This window comes from Miniopterus natalensis, chromosome 6 (genome assembly GCF_054644295.1).
Source record: "Miniopterus natalensis isolate mMinNat1 chromosome 6, mMinNat1.hap1, whole genome shotgun sequence".
NCBI lineage: Eukaryota > Metazoa > Chordata > Mammalia > Chiroptera > Miniopteridae > Miniopterus > Miniopterus natalensis.
The window spans coordinates 27,281,335-27,303,399 of NC_142086.1; the positions used below are offsets into that span (position 1 = coordinate 27,281,335).

The 22,065-nt window shown below is 36.5% G+C and overlaps 1 protein-coding gene across 3 annotated transcripts in view; it reads right to left on the reverse strand.

Moving 5' to 3' along the window:
- The window catches only part of TFG (trafficking from ER to golgi regulator), a 28,658-nt gene that overhangs the window by 2,229 nt on the left and 4,364 nt on the right, over positions 1-22,065 (reverse strand). For 2 of the 3 annotated variants that reach the window (XM_016199703.2, XM_016199702.2), the window contains exons 3-6: positions 17,453-17,599; positions 13,263-13,430; positions 6,982-7,122; positions 2,086-2,184 (exon numbers count right to left, since the gene is read on the reverse strand). In XM_016199703.2, the coding sequence (XP_016055189.1) occupies positions 2,086-2,184; positions 6,982-7,122; positions 13,263-13,430; positions 17,453-17,599 (555 nt within the window). The remainder of the gene's footprint in view (positions 1-2,085; positions 2,185-6,981; positions 7,123-13,262; positions 13,431-17,452; positions 17,600-22,065) is intronic. The other variant, XM_016199704.2, reaches the window with a different exon arrangement.

Below are 22,065 nucleotides of genomic sequence, written 5' to 3' on the forward strand. Positions count from 1 at the left end.
AGATGCCATTTCATTAGCAACTGACTAGAGTCTTTGACCACAACACGGCAAAACTTCTAACTCATGTGTATAGTTTCCCTCAAACCAACATCCACTCCATTAAAAAATGAGCAATTTTGGTGAAGAATACCAGAAATCACAAGAAATGGAAATTGTTTTCTGAATAAATGAATACTGTAGGACAAGGGGTCAGATGGTCCACAAAACCTGTAATATTTACTATCTAGTCTTTAAGGGCAGAAAAGTGTGCCAACTCCTGGTCTAAGTTTGAGAACGCAGAATAACACAGGGAAGTAATTAACTGGAAAGTCAAGGGCACTGGGTTCTGATTTAGCAACCCCACTGAATGGCTGCATGTCCTTCAATGCATCACAACCTCTTCAGCCCTAGTTGCCTCATTTATAAAATGAGTGGGTGGGACAAAATTAGTGCTCCCAGCCCTGCTGCACTTTAGAATGACCTGCAATGCTTTTAAAATATCAAAGCCTGAGTCCCACCCAGACTAAATAAAACAAAATCTCTGTGAGGAGGGCCCAGGCACCTGTAACTTTCAAGAAAAGTTATCTGGATGCTTCTGAAGCACAGTAAGACTGAAATCCCCTCGATTAGATGATCAGATCAGGTCTCTTCAGCTCTAATATCTAGTATTTCTACAAATTGCATAATTTGTAAGTCTGATTTTTCTTTGCGTCTTAAAAATAATCTTCCCTCTAATATCATAATCAAGTTTAAATTCATTCCATTTATTTTATATAATTAAAAACTAGCAGCTACAGGTTAAATCACTCCACAGCAAATATGATCCAGATAAAAACTGCTATGTGTGTTAAAACATGTCAAACTGCAAATAATGGTAAAATTTTATGGTCTAGTTTAGGGACAGAAAAGCTTTATTTTCCTGTAAAGGGCTAGATAGTAAATATTCTAGATTTTGTGGGCCACATGGTCTCTGCTGCAACTACTCAACTCTGCCATTGTAGTGTCAAAGCACCAATAGATAGCACAAAAATGAATGGGTGCAGATGTGTTCTAATAAAACTATCCACAAAAATAGGCAACAAGCCAGATTTGGCCTGTGGGTTACAGTTTGCTAACTCCTGCTACAGTTTATACTACCAAATTTCATAAAACAGAAATTAGGCAAGATTCAGATAAACTAATTATAGCTGAAATTTGATACTTAAATGTTTCACTGTAAAACAAAAGCTGAACACAAACTCTCTCGCAAATGTAAAAATTACCCGAATTATTATAATCACTATGTTCAAAGCTATACTAAAGCAATTTATCATACTTAAGTATGGATAACCTGTGTTCAATGGTCAGATGATGAAACAAAATCTCCAGGATGCCTATTTAAAACAACTATATTTAATGTTCTTAATTGCCTGAGTTAGGTTTTATACAATTCTATTTTTTTTTCTTTTTCTTTTTTTTGGCCTATTTTTGGTATTCCTATATACTTTGGGGAGATTTGAAAACCTAAGTAGCTTAATTTGATTCTTATGTCAGGGGTGGGCAAAAGCAGGTTTACAGCTGTATGTGAAATAGTTAATAAAGCTATTATAATCATAGCCTGTATGTCTTTTTCCATATGAACAACTGTAAACACACTTTTGCCCACCCCTGTATTAAGATCACCTTTCCATGTATGCGGGAACGAGTATTAGTATATTTTTACAGGCACTAAGAGTATACTGAGATTATGAGTTACATTAATGAAGGAAAAAATCTTGCATTTTTGCAATTCTAAGTCACCTAAGAGGTAAGCTGATCACATCAGTAGGAGATAACTTTGATTTAAAACCTTTTTTATACTACAAGTTATTACAGAATCATCTACTATGACTGAAAGTTTTACTTGCCCGCTAGAAAACTGAAACGTTGATTTGCAATAAAATATTTATGCAAAATATTTTAAAATAAATAAAAACAAATGTTATTTCCCCAATAAATAAATAAGTACTACCTGCTATGACAATGTAAGTATTACAAATCAAAGAATTAAGAGGAAAGGATTAATGTTTAATGAGTATAGCAACAGCTCAAAAACCATGAGCCAGCTCTCTCTGGATACCTGCTCACCTGAATACTGAATGCCATACTGCTGTGGTGGCTGTGGTGGTGCCTGAGGCTGCTGAGCACCATAACCAGCCTGCTGTGGGTACTGTTGGTACATCTGACCTAAAAAAGACAAGAAAAAGAGGCAGGTTTAACTTGGTAGAAAAAATATATACTTTTAAAGGCACATTTAATTCTCTGCCCATCCAAACACATAAACATACTGAGTAACAAAGTCACAAGAATGCTTGTTCCCCTTTAAATGTTAATGAAGTAGAGATTAACTTTTTTTTATCTTTATTGTTAAAAGTATTACAGAAATCCCCCTTTTTCCCCTGATGCCTTCCACCCAGAACCGCCCCAGACCTTCCCTACACTGTTGTCTGTGACAATGGGTTATGTATATATGCAGATAAATTCTTTGGTTAATCTCTTCCCACCCACCTACCCCAGCCTTCCCTCAGAACAATTTAAGGAGTGTTTTCAAACCCAATTGCCAACAGGTATACAACGCTAATGTTCAATAAAAATCAACTGAATCAAAAATCAAATAAAAACCTGAGAAAAGAGACACACACCATTGATAGCTCCCAAATCTTCCCTAAAACACTTTGTCATCTAACGGTTTGAATCTTTTGTTGTTACCATCTGAATGGACTGTTTGGTAGCAAGGAATTACAGGATATCTTTCACTCCAGACCTCAAAGACACCCTTGGCATTTGATAAGTTTGCTTTGCTTTCATCTAGCCAATCATGTGGAATCTGATAAAGCCTACCTGGTTCCTCCCTAAACTTTTTAATTATGGTAGACTGTTCAAACTGGGGATGTATACTTGGAAATTAATACTATTCAGGGTCAGCAGATCACAGTTCCTACAGAGAAACCCTTCAGACACTATAAACACCTGTGATTTCCAAACGAGGATTTCTTGGTTCATGTCTTTTTCATCTTCACCACTTTACAGTTGTAATAATGGTAGATTTAGCTAGATCTAATGCCTAGAGAAGCAATAAAACTTGCATTTTAATATCCAGCTGGTATTTAAATCTTTATAATTATACGTTGACTGATTCTTTCAAAAATATCCAAACTATGGGTAAATAGCACACTTTTGGCAGAAAGAAACAACTATTGAAAAAAGTCAACGCTTTATCTAGTGCCCCTCTAACTGGAGTACAATAGGCAGCCAGCACTCACAAGCTGAAATCAAGGTATAGAGCCCACTCTGCTGGACTGGCTGCTCAACCCCATGTGCGACAGCACTAAATGAGATATGCCTGCATTTATAGTCAGCTTATTTCTTACCAAGCAGTCATATGCTTTTTATGACAGAAATAAAATTTGCTTAACTATTTTTAAGCTATCTTCCCAAATACAACAATAAAACTGATGAAATCTTCTTAAATGCTTTCTTAATAGTTTAAGACTTAGAGATAGCACAAAAGGTAGTTCACAAATTAATCGCCTGAGAAGATACCACCTTAATCCTGGATTGTATTTCATAACTAAATTTTAGAACAGAAGTGACCAGAATCTAGTATAGAAATATAATCAAGGGAGAGAAATGTATAGCATATGAAAATGGGTTCTAATTCTTGGAAATGAGAATAATCAATTCTACAATACAAAAATGAGCAAAAAACAGGCAATAAACACATGGGAGGAAAAGTAACCTCATTAGCAATCCCTATTTCAAATACAGAAAGATTAAGCAACTTACCTGAGATCAATACATCACAGCTAATTAAGAACTATCACTGGAATCCAGGCATAACTCTAGAGCTTTAGTTTAAAAGTACAGTATTGTACACGCTATCTCAATATAAATATTAACTTAGGTATCACCAAAACAGCTGAGATTAAGGCTTTATGTAGTAGACTGCTGCCATCAATGATTCTAAGGAACTCACACTCAAAAAAGCATAATTGTTTTCCTCAATAAAAACTGAAAGGGTACAACTATTTTTAAAGCAAATGCACACTATTTTTTTCCTAATCTGCTATAAACTCTGTGAAAATGCCACCCCTGGGGTTAAAAGTTTCAGAGGCTTATTCCTAGCTCTACAAAGTATTCCTTTTACTTATTTTAAACACACTTCATTCAAGCCCAAATTGGGATTCACTGTCACAGTTTGCTAAGGGTCAGTGGTGAGAGAATTTTTGAATTTTCACTATATATCCTTTTATATTTTTACCTATTTGAAATAAATGTTCAATTAAAAGAAACCTGATAGAATAATTTGAGATATTGTTAGTGTAGCCTTAAATCCCATTCCTGTATAAGTGAATAGCAAAAACATTATTTGGTACAATTATCCTTCCAACTGCTATTCTACAATAGTATATACTGCTTAAAATGGGATTTAAAACAAACAAATAGATGGTAGGTCACCTGATATAGCCATTAAACTCCCATCATATCCAAAATCTGCTCTGGCTTCCATTTCAGCCCACTTCTGCTTCCATTCTAGTTTGTTACAGTTTTGACAACTGCATCTTGGTGCAAAGGGAAGACTGTAACTAAAGTTGGTTGAGAAGAGGCTTAAGCAGTAAGAAATCTTCCCAAACCACTCATTCATCAGCAAAATGCCACCTATTAGTCCCTATGACTAGTACTCATCCAATGGGAAAAGTCTAAGTATTGCCACAGTATCATCAGGAGTCTCTTCTCAGTTCATTTTAGGCTATGACTTACTTTCTTTTGTTATGTGACTGATAAACTCAGTCACTCACTTCTGTTGCTGAAAATACACTGTACCACCACATGGCCCCTTTATACAAATAGTTAGAGCACCACCTAGTGTTTGTTTTAAAGTTTAATGTGTAGTTTTAAAGGTCCTTTCATGTACGGGCAATTCACAGAACCAACATTTTAATACCTGGAAGGAATCCTAGAGATCAGTAACTACAGTAGTTCTCACCCACTTATCCACAGGGAATATGTTCCAAGTAGATACCTGAAACCATAGATAGTGCCCAACTATATATATATATATATATATACACACACACACACAGTGTTTTTATACATACCTATGATATAGTTTAATTTATAAATTAGCCACAATAAGAGATTAACAATAACTAATAATAAGATAGAATTATGACAATATACTGTAATGAAAGTTATGGGAAGAGCTCTGGAGCCATTATTAAGTAAAATAAGAGTTACCTGAACATAAGTACTGTGATACCACACAGTAGATATAATCAAGACAGCTACTAGGTGACTAACATGCAGGGAACATATACAGTGTGGGTGCACTGGACAAAAGGATGACTCATCTTGGTTAAGACGACTCAAAATTTCATCATGCTACTCAAAACAGTGTGCAATTTAAAAATTACGAGCCCAGCTGGGCGTGGCTCAGCGGTTGAGCGCCGACCTAGGATCCAGGCGATCAGGGTTCGATTCCCGGTCAGGGCACATGCCCGGATTGAGGGCTGCAGCCGATCAATGACTCTCTCATCATTGATGTTTCTCTCTCTCTCTCTCTCTCTCTCTCCCTTCCTCTCTCTGAAATCAATAAAGATATATTTTAAAAAAAAAAAGAATTAAAAATTACGAATTGTTTATTTCTGGAATTTTCCATTTAATATTTTCAGGCTACAGTTGACCACAGGTAGCTCGAACTGTGGAAAGCAAAACCGTGGAAGAGGGAAAACTACTATACTTAGCCATGTTCTACAGAGCTCCCAGTGTTTCAGTGAGGCACCTCAGTGCCTGCTGTCAATTCCCTTCACATATGGAAGCAACAATTTTCAAGTGTGCTGCAATTTTTAAAACATGCAGTACCTGACTACTTAGTCAGGGGCACTGACCTCTTTTCCCTTATATTGTTAAATAGAAAAGTGACAACAGTCAACACAACAATAGCTGTCCAGTGTGAATGCCCTGTCTTAAACCATAAATATATAAATCATATAACAGAGTTGCATCTTATTGGTCACAACACATAATAAGGTTGCATCTGATTGGTTAATTCTTGGTACCAAAAATCCTTACATACAAGTATAGAAAACTGACTATAAAAAAGTTCACTTTGGAGCAAAGAGGGTAGTTAATTACTATTATTGTTATTTTTGTAAATCAATCAAAATTATACCTATTTTTTTCTGTCAGATCGGCAAAAAATATATTTTTTGGTGTGCCACAGAATTTTGTAATTAGTTTATGTGTGCTATGAGATGAAAAGGTTGAAGATCCCTGACATATGGCAATGACTCCTTTTTTATCGTAATATTGTAATACTGAGTTTACAAGTTATATTTCATTCAGGACTAGACATTCTTTTAAAGCGACTGGTTTAGTCCAATTTTCACAATTTACAGTGAGAGAATATAAAAACCCATAGAGATTAAATTCTTCATCCAAGGATACATCATTTAAAGGAAAAGAGTTTGATTTTAAAATACACTTCTTTTTCCCTCAAAAGACACTGTTAACTGCACGAACATATTAAGGGTTCCTTATCTTTCCAAAAAAACTACACTTTTAATTATGTATGCTTTACCTCTAGTTTAAAAAATATTTTTAAATTACAAAAATAATACACAGTTGCCAAGGGGGGAGGGGAGACTAAAGAAAATAGCACCTAAAGTATCACCTCAGTGGGTCACCTCTGACCCCAGGGTCACCAATGACTAGTGACTGGTATGAATCCTTCCTGATCTTCACCTTGTATTTTTATTCACGCAAACACTTTTTCAGGTATTTTTTTTTCTTTTCAATAATCAGACATTGTTCTATTTGGTTTTTTTTTTTAACACCAAAACATACCATATTAGTAAGTCAAAATCTTTCCCAACTGTATTCATAGCATGGATACATATGTAAGCATTTACCATTACCAACAATGCTGCAGTAAACATTTCCCACAGGTACCTTTCTGCACGTGTGCACTAAGCTCTATTTTACCTTCACTCTGACCTGCTTGTGTCTGAGCTCCTGTATATGGTGGCTGCTGTGGCTGAACTCCGGGGGGGTGAGCTGCGGAGGAGGAGGAAGCAATGCTGTCTGGCGTCCCTGAACGGTCTTCTGCAGGAGCACTGGGTGGCCCTGGATGGTCATAAAAAGTCAGCTCAGTTTCTAATGTAAGACCATTCCCTAGCAAGCTCAATTCCTAATTTTGGTTAAAAGAGACTAAAAGTAAAAGTACTACAGAATAAGCATAAACACAAATGTAGCATTTTATGTTTAATGTATACATTTTATTTTTTCCTTTACTCTAGTCTCTTAAGAATCCAAAGCTTCAACTGGAAATCCTTCCCTATAAAGGTAGAGTGTGCTATATTCCTAAGAAGGAACAGCCCCCCCAAAAAACAAAACTCATCTCTGCAATACCAGTATCTTCCACCTTATGCAATCTAGTTTGCAGTACAACCAAAAGTATCACCTCATTCTTTAATGGGTTTGCACTACCCATAAAGTTCAATCCTCTAGTTTGGTATTTAAGGATTCAAACATTATTCAAACAATTCCTCTTCTCACATGCCCCCTTCAGCCGAATTAATCTATTCCCTATTCCCACAATATATGTAATAATTTTTTTGGCCTCCATTTCATTTGTCACTGTTCCTTCCACTGTCCCATTTTCACATATGTATACACAACAGTCTTTAAAATTCATAGTTATAACTCCAAAATTCTAATAAGCCCTCTTTACCCATAAATACTCTTTTCCACTTCTGAACTTCTATAGAGCATACTTTTATTATGACCCAACTTCTACCTTGCATTTCTGAGCAGATCCCATATTCCCTCTTAGACTACAAGCTCTTTGGCCAGGTTCCTTTGTGATTCTTTTCATCTGCCTCACAAGGCCTAGCTCTCTTATCCATGGAGCCACTCGAATTGTTCCAGAATCATAAATGAAGCAGTAAATGGAGAAAATTCACTAAAGTTCCAATACTGTGACAGTCGAAAAGACATTTGGAAGTCAACTCTCAATATGTTTACTTTTTAAGTTCTTTTTGTTTAGACAATATAGGAGAGTGGTTAAAAGAATAGGTTTTGGAGCCAGACTGCCTAGGATCGTATCCCAGTACTACCACCACTTAGTAGCTGTGTAAGTATAGGTATGTAATTTATTCTCTTTCTGTGCCCCGGTTTCCTCATCTGAACAAAAGAAATACTAATTCCTACTTCATAAGGTTCCTGTAAGAATAAGTTAGCAAATAGTTATAAAAGTGATTATTTAGCAAGAGCTTATGAAAGTATTACCACTTATAAAGCTCCACATAAGTACTTGCTATCACCAGCAGACTAATTTCCCTGACGGCAAACACCTATCCCTTATACTAGTATATCCCAGAACTCAGCACCGTGTTAAGCACGCAGTTGGCAGCTGATAGTGCAGGTTTGATGAGAACCTAAACTAGGATAATAGCAGTGGTGAAACAAGAGAATCTGATGATGACCAGAATAAAATGGATGGCTGCTTGTGTGTACCACCATTCCACTGATATTTATACACATGTAGATAGATTCACATACACATTCCTCCTACAAAAGACACTGTTATTATCCTTTTAAAATATGTTGCCTTGGCTGCTCTTTTCTCCCTTGTATGTAATCTATTAGTTAATGTACATCATCTTATCTGTAATACTTCATCCCTCCTTCCCATGTCCACATTCACTATTACAACCAAGTTTTTCATATCACACCTGAATAACTACAAAGTATCCTGGCATTTTCAATGTGTACAGGTTTTTTTTCTACTTCAACATACAAAGCTACCAGAAAAAATGGTCTTCAAATAATAACTGTATTAATCATAATACTCTGGTCTATATTCGATACTATATTCTAATAAAAATTTTTAAGCCTGACCTCATATATAACTACTACTCTATCTGGCATTTCTTGAGGCCTTAAATATAAGAAGCTGTAATAGTAACTCATTTCAGCTGCTTTGAAAGTGTGATCTTTTCAGCTGTGTCACTTGTCTGAAGTCTTCTTTGTCAAGAACATAGGTTATATACAAATATGTGTCTCGGAGTGAGAAACAAGATGGCGGCGTAGGTAACAGCTACACCCACCGCCTCCCACAACCACATCAAAATCACAACTAAAATACAGAACCACCGTCACTCAGAGCCTCCTGAAATCTGGCTGACCAGAAGCCCCACAACCAGGGAGCTGAAGCAGCACCGAGACCGGGAAGAGGGGCGGAGACAGGAGGTGGATCGGGGCTGAATCGGAGACGTGCCACGGGCCCAGGCCCGATGCCCCGGTTTAAACCCAGGAGGGAATCTCGGCAGCGGGGGTTTCCCGGAGGAGTGAGGGGACCAGCCCCACAGCAGGCCCCCAGCCCAGGGCTCCAAGCGGGAAGAGACGTCCCCACAACTCTGGGCAGTGAAACCAGCGGAGACTGTGGCTGAGGGTCTCGGAGGCTGCAGGAGCCCCAGCAGCTCCTCCTAAAGGGCCCGGCACGGACTCACTCGGAGGCTCCCTCTGAGCCCAGCACCGGGCAGCAGCCTGAAAGGACCCGGGACACTCGGGGGGGAACTAACCTGCCTGAGATCCGGGCGAGAGGCGGAGGGGCGGCTTCCTCCCAGGCAGAAGGGCTGGCGGAGGCCATTGCTCCTCTGGCGAGTCCTCCCGCACACAGCCGGCAGGCAGGCGCCATATTTGAGTCGCCAGCACCTGACTCACACCTTTGGCCCCGCCCCTCCCCACCTGCAGGCTCATCCAGGCCATTTCCAGGCGCTTTTCTATGCAAGTGGCCTCTAGAGCCTCATGCTTAAGACTTTCCTAAAATCTCTCAAACAAGCAGCAGCGGGCCCTATACAGCTTGATAAGTGGCACAGGCCTGGCACTAGCAGCAGCCTGCATTGGCTCATAGCTTGACCTCTCCTGGACACCTCCAAGCCCAGCACAAGTAGCAGCCAACTACGCTTTGCTGTGGAGCTCATGCTGGGTGGCCCTGCGTAAGGCACTGGCACAGGCAGACTTTGCATCTCCCCGGAAGCCCCAGAGAGAGTGCACATGGTGGTCAGACTTGACCATGCTGGATTACAGCCCTACCACATCCACGAGTGACACTCAAGGGGTGGACTTGGTGAACACCAAAGCTCCACTGAAGTAAATCCTGCTCCATAGGGGTGTCTCCAGCACAGCAGCTCTCTGGCTGTAGTTGCAGCTGGTCCTCACAGCTGATTGGCCTGGGGGGTCAGTTCCTCCCAGAGACGCCAACAGCAACCAAGGCTCAGCTACAACAGGAACAGTGCACACAGCCCACACAGGGGAGCACCTAGAAGGCCCAGCTATGGTGACTGGGGAGGAGGCTGAGCCACTGGACCCTACAGGACACCTACTATACCAAGCCACTCTACAAATTCCAGAATTTATAGCAGCTCTACTTAATACACAGAAACAAACACCTGGAAGCAGCCAAATGTGGAGGCAAAGAAACATGTCACAAAGGAAAGAACAGAAGAAATCTCTAGAAGAGGAACTAATTGAAATAGATCCAAGCAAGCTAACAGATACAGAGTTCAGAATTTTGTTTATAAGGATGTTTAAGCGGATTATTAGGGAAATAACTGAGAAAATCGATAACATAATAAAGTACCAATTTGAAATGAAGGCTACAGGAACTGAAATGAAGAATAATTTACAGGGAATCAACAGTAGAGTAGAGGATGCTGAGAATCAAATCAGCAATTTGGAACATGAGAAAACAGAAAACACCCAACCAGAAGAGCAAAAAGAAAAAAGAATCCAGAAATATGAAAGTAGTATAAGGAGCCTCTGGGACAACTTCAAGAGGCCCAACATTCATATTATTGGGGTGCCAGACAGAGAGGAAAGAGAGCAAGAAATTGAAAACCTATTTGAAAAAATAATTACAGAAAACTTCCCCTACCTGGGGAAAGAAATCGACTTTCAAGTCCAGGAAGCACAGAGGGTCCCAAACAAGAGGAACCCAAAGAGGCCCACAGCAAAACACATCATAATTAAAATGCCAAAGGTTAAAGACAAAGAGAGAATCTTAAAAGCAGCAAGAGAGAAGCAGTTAGTTACCTACAAGGGAGCACCCATACGACTGTCCGCTGATTCCTCAAAAGAAACTTTGCAGGCCAGAAGGGAGTGGCAAGAAATATTCAAAGTGATGAAAAACATGGAACTACAACCAAGATTGCTCTACCCAGCAAAGCTATCATTTAGAATTGAAGGTCAAATAAAGAGCTTCACAGATAAGAAAAAGCTAAAGGAGTTCACCACCACCAGACCACTACAGGAAATGTTGAAGGGTCTTCTTTAAGAAGAAGCTAATGAACAAAAGAATCTGACGAACTAAATAGACCTGGAGACATTGACTCATGCAACAGACAATCATATTTCAGGGGAAAGATGGAAGAGAGGTGGAGGGTGGGGAGAGATTAACCAAAGAAGTTATATGCATAACCCATGGACACAGTTAATAACGGGGTGAAGGCCTGGGAAGGGGGTGGGAGCGAAGTGGAGGGGATCAATTGGGGGGGGAAATGGGATACCTGTAATACTCTCAACAATAAAGATAAATTTTAAAAGTAAAAAAAAAAACACAAAGAAAACCAACAAATATGTGTCTCTTCAGAATTTGACACAATTCTCTTTAGAAATTCAGTGAATTTTCCCATAAAAGTATTAAAGAAAAAGAAAATTAACAGACTGAATCCTACATTTCTAGTTAATGATAATGGCAAAGTATGCTGGTCAGCTAAACCCCCCAAGAAGTAACAACTAAAAACCTGAACAAAACAGAAGGAAACAACTATTTTAAATCACCAGAAGCCAGCCAAATGTCTGCAGAAGTCAGGAAAGAGTTTACCCCCAATGGAATTACAATGGGAAAGAATTGCAAGCGCTGACCTCCGCGACTCCAACAGAAAGCCACAGTTGTTAACTTCATGGCTGGCCAACCACTTAGAAATTTGAAGGGAAAATCCTTGAAGTAATAGTCCCATCGAAGGAGTGAGACCTAAAGTCTGAGTATAAGCTCAGTCCCAAATTCCCAGCTGATCAGTTAGGAGGGGGCTGAGAGACATCCAAGGCGGCTCAGAAAAAAAGCAGCACCTAGAGGTGAAAGAACTGAGCAGAGATGTCAGCTGCTATACTCCATGGGAAGACTGAATAGTTTGAGTCCATAAGTTAATTCCCTGCTAGAGCAACAGTTACCAAAAAAATCCTCAAAAGAACCTAAAAGAATCCCAAATCAGTACAACATATTTACCACAATGTCCAGTTTTCAATAATAAACTATCAGGCAAGCAAAAGAATAGAAAAATGTGGCCATATTCGGGGGGGGGACAGGCAAAAGAAATTGACTCCAAATTGGCCCAGATGTTAGATATAGCACACTAGTATTTCAAAGCAGCCATTATAAATATTTCTAAAGAACTAAACAAAAATACATTAAATGAATTAAAATGAAATAATCTTAATGAATGTCAAGGTAAGGAATCTCAACAGAAAAAAATAAACTATAAAAACAACCAAATGGAAATTCTAGAACTAAAAGCACAATAGCAGAATGGAAATGGCAGAAAGAATCAGTGAACTTGAAGAGCGTTCAATAGAAATCACTCATTCTGAAGAACAAAGAAAAAAGAGTGGGGGGGGAAAGAACCTCAGAGACCCATGGGACAAAATTAAACTCTCTAATGTATGGAACCCCAAAAGAAACAAGGAAGCAAAATAAAAAATTGAAGAAATTATGACAAAAAATAAAAAGGAAGAAATCATAGTATAGGTGTTGTTATAAGATTAAAAATATTCATATAAAAGCACTTTCTACACTAAAGCAATTTAACCAGAAATGTACATTTAAATTTCTCTAATTTCAGATCAGAAGAGAGACTAAGCCATCAAATATAACTTAATCATGAAATATGAAATATTATTATGAAAGGGTTCAGATTACAAGATTTACTTCCACTTTTGAGAAAATTTACCTAAACCAAATAGTGGTTATTCTAAGAAGAAGAGCATTCTACTAACTCGGAGAGGGCATGAGAAAGTCTTCCAGGAGCTGGAAATCACCTACATCTTGATAGTTGGTGTTTTATATAGGTGTATACACATGCAAAATTTACTGAACCTTAAGATTTGTGCACCTCACTATATTCAAATTATCCTTCTATTAGAGAAGGAAAGGGAGGTAAGGAAAGAGAGACCAAATGATGGATGGGAGGAAGACACTAACTTACCTGAAACCTGATCATCTGTTAAGCCAAACGCTGACATGACATTTTTACTGATTTCATCTTGGTTTTTTAAAGGATCAAAAGCTGACATACTTGCTGCCATAACCTGAGTAGACTGTTTTCCAGAAGAATCAGAAGCAGCAGGCTTTTCTTCCCTCCCATCCATAGTATCTATAAGAGGAAAAAACAAAAACTTGTTTCTATTTTATCTATACTCAGGGCTAGCATAGAAGATAGGGAAATACAGGGTGGAGCAAAAGTAGGTTTACAGCATTAGCATATAAAACACAGTTTATTCTTGTATTATCATTTATTCATTACTGTATTATTTTCCATATGAGCAACTGTAAACCTACTTTTGCCTATACTGTATACAGGGTGTCCCCAAAAAATGTATACACAATTTGAATAGTTATTAATTCTAATGGGTTAAAACTGAAAAGAAATAAACATCAATTGAGCTATCAGCTGTTAAAGTGTATATACATTTTTGAGGGACACTCTGTATATGTATATATCGTCTGGAATGTTATTAGTAAGTATTTCTGAATACAGGATTATAAATCATTCTTCTTTATACTTATTTATATCTTTGTTTTTTTAATTAGGAAAAAAAGTCAAAAAGAAATACAAGATAAATAATAGCTTTTTCAAAAAACTGTATCAACATCCTTCCCTAAAAATTATTAGATGAAAAAAAAAATACAAGCTCCATAACAAACAGAGAAACACTTTTTTTTGGAGCCCCAAGAACTATATCCTAATATCAGATACATACTGGACACAACTTTATTTTGTAAAAGGAAAAGATATTAACTAAAGTTTCTACTTGTCTATTACTAAATTACATGGAAATCCCAAGCCAACCAAAATACATTAAACACATACTTTTAACTTGCTATGTCTTTGTTTCAAATATTTATTACTTAATTAAATCCTTACAGATGAAATGATATGTGTCTGGGATTTGCTCAAAATAATATGAGAGGAGTGGAAATGTGTCAGAGTATAGATGACATGATGCTGACCATGACTTGATAATTGTTAAAGTTGGGTGTGGGTTCATGGGATTCATTAGAGTATTATGTCTACTTTTGTATAGACTTAAATTTTTTCATAATACAGTATTTTGAAAATAGAAAAATAAAATTTTAAACATTATGAGCAAGGTAAATTTAAAACCATGTTTTTCTTCTAAGATACTAAAGTATTCAATAGGTATTTATACTACTACTTGTAAAGGAAAGGGGTTCAAGAATAACCTACATTTTACAAATAGGAACCTACGGTCAAGACAAAATAAGACACCAAAAACAAAATATATTAGTAAGAATATTGCTAACCACTTACTCAACTAACAGATAATTATTAATTTTTCTGTTACCAGCAAGTAAATGAATATTAGTTATTAGATTACCTCTTTAATGAAGAAAACAATTTATCTTGTGAAAAAATATAAGTACTAAAGGGAATAAAAGCACACATGGGCTTGCAGCTCTCATTCATTCCTATCATTCCAGTGGTCACAGTAATATTTCCTAAATTTCTGGAAGAAAACTCCTACAAATACTCCTTTAAAATAAGTCCACCAGTTATCCATCTCCCTCACCAATTTTCCTTCCTCTAATACCAAGGCCACACCCAAGAGCTATCACATCAATCTTACAAATTATTCCCCCTCACACTACTACCTATGCATCCTTCTACTTATTGCAAACTAAATGCATCAGAAAACACAATATATGTACGTAAGGTAGCCTACACATTATCTGACTCACAGAGGAAACAAGTGTCAAAGATGCAGTGCAGAGGTAGAGCACTGAAAAATATAGGTAGCTGCATATTTCTGGGTTAGGGCAAGCCACAGGGTTCTAAAGAGTATGACAGGTGATTGACAGTTCTGTGGTCCAGACTTTCAGTTTCTGATACAGCTTTTTTGGCTTATTTTATGCTATTTTTCTTGAGAAGATTATTAAATTAGGATATGTTTTAAGAGCTTACAAGCTTAGGAAATTTCATACAAGGCAGGTGGTCAAGAGGTAAATGATCTGCCTGGCCAGGCATAGCTCAGCAGTTGAGCATTGACCTAGGATCCAGGAGATCGCGGTTCAATTCCTGGTCAGGGCACATGCCCAGGTTGCAGACTTGATCCCCAGTAGGGGGCGTGCAGGAGGCAGCCGATCAATGACTCTCTCATCACTGATGTTTCTCTCTCTCTCTCTTTCCCTCTCCCTACCTTTCTCTGAAATCAATAAAGATATATTAAAAAAAAAAAAAAAAAAGAGATAAATGATCTTACTAAGTACAGCACAGGAAACAAAAAATAAATTACAACCATCTTCAAAAATAAAGCACAGAAGTATTATTTGATTCATAAGATAACTCAGATTACAGTGACTACATGATGGCAATACAACAAAAACAATGTGACACAATTTCCAAGATGCAGAAACCTTATCATCTTTTATATTAACATAGATGAGAAGTAAACATAAAAACATAAAATAAAAAAAACTGATAAAGAAAAGTAGTCTAAATAGTGGCAAGAAATAAGTGAGAACAAAAAGGATGTTTCACCAAAACCAAAAAGCTTGTAATTCTATTCTTTAGAGCAGAACACAGGCTACTGTAGGTCATTTTTGCACAGTACTGGCTATACATGTTGAATTTTTATCTAAGTTTCAAATTATTCTACAGATGTTAAAATCCCCTGAAATTATATGTAAATCCTGCTGTGTCAGCATCGATGAATTCTTCCGTGAAAATGGTCAAAAGTTTTCTTCAGACCCCCAACCTAAATTGGAGCTTTTTGTTTGGAGAGACAGGGTTCAAAATGGCAATTTGCTTTGACCTGAAATATAAAAAGTTTCAAAATAAAGAGGCCAGGAGAATCTCATTATGGTATTTTAGTAAATCTCTAACATGTTCTGAAATACAGAGGTGAAAATAGAAGTTTCTAATCAATCACCCAATATTTATTGAGCATCTACCAGTAACAGTTTTCCACGTGGCTGGGGAAAGAGAAGGAAAACTATGGAAAATGCATCTTTATTTAAACTATAACTAAATTAAAGAAAGGAAACTAAACTCCAAAATTCAAATGGGGCAAAATAATAGAGTATTCTCAGAACCCAAATGTTGCAAGGGATTACACAATGCCACTTTTTCACAAAATCATCTTCTGTTAAGCCTTTCATATGCGGTCATCCAGACTCAGAAAGTTTTAAACACATAAAACTTACACACAAGCACAAAAATTATTCTAAAAAGTTTATTTTTTTAAGTGCAACATCTAATATTAAAAGTTGAAGAAAGCAGATTTTTTTATTTTATTTTTTATTTTTTAAATATATCTTTATTGATTTCAGAGGGAGGAAAGGAGAGGGAGAGAGAGATAGAAACACCAATGATGAGAGAGTCATTGATCGAGCCCACAACCCGGGCATGTGCCCTGACCGGGAATCAAACCCTGATTGCCTGGATCCCAGGTCGACGCTCAACCGCTGAGCCACGCCCGGCCGGGCGAAAGCAGATTTTTTTAAAGCTACTTTCAAGTCATAATACATACTTAGAAGCTTCAGTCTACATTTTAAAATATATTTGGTCCCAAAATTATGTCAGTTCCAAATTTACTGATAAATCTTGCTTCATTTTAATATAAATAGCACATCTGTAAAATGGAAAAAAAATAAAGTTTTCTTTGCATATTTTAATTATTAAAAATTGTGTTTAAGATAAACTTTATAATATACCATTTGAATATACTAATCTAGAAACTACTTCACATACCAATTGAAATGAAATGATTTCAATTCCTAAGGTTCATTAATTATTGCACTGAAAAGGGTTCAAGAGTCAAAGGGTTCTGAAAACTGACCTATGTCACAAACCCAGGAGTCTAACAATAGCTATAAAACAATCACCCAGAAAGCACTTTAAAAACGGGACTCCTGGGCCCTGTCCTCCAAAAGGCCTATGATAAGATCTAGGAATTGGTATAATAAAATCTCCAGGGAACTCTGATGAACAGCCAGGTTTGGAAATACACGTATGAACACTAGCACAGAGGCAAGAATAAAAAGACGTGACAATGGGAGTGTTCTCCTACTCTACTAAAGGGTTTAAAAAAAAAAAAAATTCTGCAAAAAGATGTAATAATAATTTTTTTTTTTTAAAGTGGATTCACAGTTTACCATTTTCAGGAATACTGGTGGAAGGTCCTGGTTCTCCAGGTGGTTCCAAGCAATCCAATAAGCGATTCACTTTATTTCGAAGTTCTATGAGTTCTCGACGGAGATATTTCACTTGACTTGATTCAAGGGGTCTTGGTTGGCCATTAACTGGAATAAAAGAGTTAATTTGCTTAAAATTAGGAAATGTTTTTGAATAAGTATATCAGCAGAATATGCACTAAGAAAAGATAATTTCTTTAAAAAGTGAAACAAAATCAAACAAGATACCTATTGATGTCATTTGGATGATAACTTTTTAAGGAAAGAATTCTTCATTGCTAATAATTTACTTTTTGGAAAAAATAAATATTCATCAGTCTTTGCTGATGCCAGATCTATGGCTAATGAACACATGGTTTAAAAAGGTTTATTAGAAGAATTCAATGACAATAAAATAAAGATATATTTTAAATTAAAACCTATAGAAAGCTTTAACATAGTTTAATAGAAGTTACATACCTTCAAAAGCTCATTTTTACCCTATTCTTTTATATTCTTGAAATAATACAACAAACACCTTATTCTATACAAAAATGTTAAAAGGTATATGACTAATAGGTCTGTTATCCCTCTTGCCTACTTTTGACCTAAAAAAAAAAAAAATACCTACCTAAAATAACTGACCTAAAAAAGCAACCTATTAAAACAAAAATATGCAGAATTAATGAATCCACACCACAGTCCTTAAAAGTAGTTACAGTTGACCCTTGAACAACATGAATTTGAACTGTGCAGGCCCACTTACACACAAATATTTTTCAATAAACACAGTATATTTTCTCCTCCTTATGATTTTCTTAATAACATTTCCTTTTCTCTAGATTACTTTTCTATAGAATATAGTATATAATACATATAACATATACATAATGTGTTAATCGACTATTTGTGTTAACTGTGAGGCTTCCAATCAGCAGAAGGCTATTAGTAAAGGTTTTGGGGAGTCAAAAGTTACATACAGATTTCTGACTGGGTTGGGGGTTGATGCCCCTAACCACAGCACTGTTCAAGTCAATTGTACTTCCAAAAGCACTATGTTAGCACCAAAAAGTCAGAGATTATTCAATAATCATTGTTTGTTTGTTTTTAATGAAGGGAACATTACTTCATTTACCCATTCTGTCCAAATGACTTTCAGCTGACTTAAAAAACAAATCCTTCATCCAGCCACAAAGACTGTCACCACTGAGGTTATTTAAGTAAAATTAAAAAAGTGACACAGGCTCTGAATACAAACCTCAAGATAGGGGTTTAAAAATTAAACTAAAGTGCTTTATGCATTGCTAGTACACATATATACAAATTCCTAAAGCACCATATTAGAAAAGGAAATCTATTTCAAAGTAAAGGTTCAGGATATATTTCAAACATCAAACCACTAATGAAAGCTTTTAGAACACAACCTGCCAGTGTTTTACATACACCCTATATAGTTATGAGGAAATTCAATATCATCTCCTACCTATATCAATTAATTATTGCCTTTTATTGGGTTACTGGTTTTTCTCTAGTATCTGAAAAAGAGAAAAGCAGCCAGGAACCAGCCTGGTACTGTAAGATCAGCCTTAGTGTTGCTAGAAGCTGCCCTGGCACTCAGGTAGGCTATGGTAGATTCTCTTGCTGAACATGAAACAACTTCAAACACCAACAATCAGAACAGGTTACTACTCTGTTACTGTGATCAAGACAAAAACAAAGCCACTCCATAATCATGTGAGAACTCAGACAAAAACAAGAACATTGAACAACCACAAAAATGACCAACCATCCTTGGCTAATATCAGTAACAGATACTATTTTAACAATTGAGCTTTAGCCTCAATTCATTCTTCCCACCTCTGGTTAAGATTTAGTAAGGTGCCTAATGACAGAACCACCCCTACCACTTCCTTGAACCTTAACCAAAATCACCTAACACAAGTCCAAGACATATGAAAAATCTTTTCTCGTGCTCTTACTGAGACAGCCCATGGTTCTCCATGGTGTTCATTCTCCCACTGCGAAGTATTTATAGTTATGCCCCTTTTCATTGCTAATGGTGCTTATTTGTGCCTTTTTTTTCCTTAACTAGTTTGCTAAGTCAATTCCCTGATTTCTAGTTCATCTCTGCTCTTTATTATTTTCTTCCGTTCTAAGTTACTTGGGATTACTTTGTCCTTTTTGTATTTAAGACTATACATATAAAATTAATGTATATACACCCAACTTTGTTCAACTACAGCTGTGGTCCTGGCGGTCTTTGGCTAAAAGGCACAATCATCTGTCGTACCAGAACTTTTAAGAACCCAGTATATATATCCCTAATATGGTCTATGATCTGAAGTCATCTACTTAATGGGTTTTGGAACACCATGTGTTATAGAACACCCAATTAAAAGTTTAAATTCCCTATTTTATCATTACAAACTTTTATTAGTGTGAGTGTAACTTTATGACTTTAAATGAATTCTTTCAAGCACACACAAAGACACACGCATTAAATACACATCTTCATTAAATCTTAACATTTTTCCACCTTTGCTCCTTATCATTAAGAAGTAAAACAATACAGATATAATTAAATCTCCCTGGCAGGCTCTCCCCGGCTAGCTCTCCCCCCTGCTTCATGATTTAAATTAAAATTTTATGTTTTTTCTATAATAATCTTAACTCATTAGATTTATCTCATTATCCTTTTGCTATAATTATAATTAGTATTTTAATTAATTGTATAATCCTTTTGTATTCGGGTATATAGCAATTATTCTATGTGTTAGTTACCCAATACAAGGTTAAAGACTTTCCTTTTATTCCTAGTTTGCTATGACTTTTTAACATGATTGGGGTCTGAATGCTTTTTCTTTTAGAGAAGACTGTTCAGGTTTTCCCCTTTAACTTTATGGAAAGTAGTATTAATAAATTTTATTTAAATCAATCTTGTATTCCTAGAATGAAAAATCTTGTTAATGATATGTTTTAATATTTACTGCTGACTTTATTATTTAGTATTTGTATCTATGTTTATGTGAGACTGGTCTGCATTTTCTGTGGGTGGTTTACATGTTAAACTTATATTAACCTCATAAAATGAGATTCCCCCTTTGCCTATTCTCTGGAATAATTTGTATAATTTGGGATCATCTGTTCCTTAAATATTCAGTAGAATAATTGGTTTGATTTTTTCAATGTTAATTGGGACAAATTTGCCATTTTTGAAATATTTATATATTAAATTCACCTAGAAAATTGTCCGTCACCTGAGTTTTCAAACTGAAAGTTATTCACAGTAGTCATAATATAGATTTTTAAAGTTCAACTATATTTTATAGTTTTGCCCTTTTATTTCTAATATTGCTTATTTGTGCCTTCTTTTTCTTTAACTAATCTTACTAGAGATTTGCTAATTTTATCTTCTCAAAATTGTTAATCCTGTCAATTCCCTGATTTGTAGTTTATTTCTGCTCTTTTATTATTTTCTTCCAAGGTATTTGGGCTTACTTTGTCTTTTTGTATTTAAGGTTATAAAGATCCCTTCAAGTTAGCTTCAGTATACTCTAAACACTTATTATGTAGAAGTCATCACTTATTTCTAATTCCCATTATGATTTCTTCTTTGACTTATTTTAAAACCATATTTTTAACTTCAAAAGTATGGAAATTTGGGCTATTGTTTTTGTCCAAAGGTTTCTAATGAGGCTGGAGAATATGATCTCTAGGGTATCTCTGATATTTAGTGAGATTTGTTGAAAAACCCAATATATGGTCAACTTTTATAAATGTCCATATATACTCAAAAACCTGTATCCTTTCCTGGTTGACAGATGCACAAGATCAACCTTTTATCTGTTTTGTTCAAATTTTCTCTATCCTTACTAATTTTGAGCCTACCTGATCTATCAGTTTCTGAGAGAAGAGTATTAAAGCAACTCTCTGACCACACACAAGATCTACAACAGTCCCCAAGGTCAGCTGGGCATTTCTTTTACAGGGAGCAGGGAACAAAGGCTAGAAAAAACTGGTTCTGAGGAAAAGGAATGAAAAGGTGGAGGTGGCAGTATTCACAATGCAGATCAGAGAATCTTTTACATGGAAGTCAGTCTATTTTCAGGAGTGGTGGGTAAGAAGGGGTTGCATGCTGGCTCAGTATGAGGGTGAGTCAAAGTTTAGGGGGCTGAAGAAAGAAGAAAGACTAAGAAAAGTTTGGTCAAGTCAAGACAGCCAGTGCCCGGCTGGGTGTGGCTCAGGGGTTGAGCATCCACCTAGGATTCAGGAGATGGAGGTTCGATTCCTGCTTGGGGCACACACCCGGGTTGCAGGCTCGATCCCCAGTTAGGGGCCTGCATGAGGCAGCCGATCATTGACGACTCTCTAGTCATTGATGTTTCTCTCTCTCTCTCTCTCCTCCTCTCCATTCCTCTCTCTGAAATCAATAAAGATGTATTTTTTAAAATATTTAAAAAAAAAGATAGCCAGTATTTTGTTCACATTAGTCATTGAGTACAATCAGTTCAGTTAATCATGTATCAGACAGGAAGAATGGGTATTTGAAGGGTCTGTTTATGACCGTGTCATAGATAAATGAGGGAGCATCAATG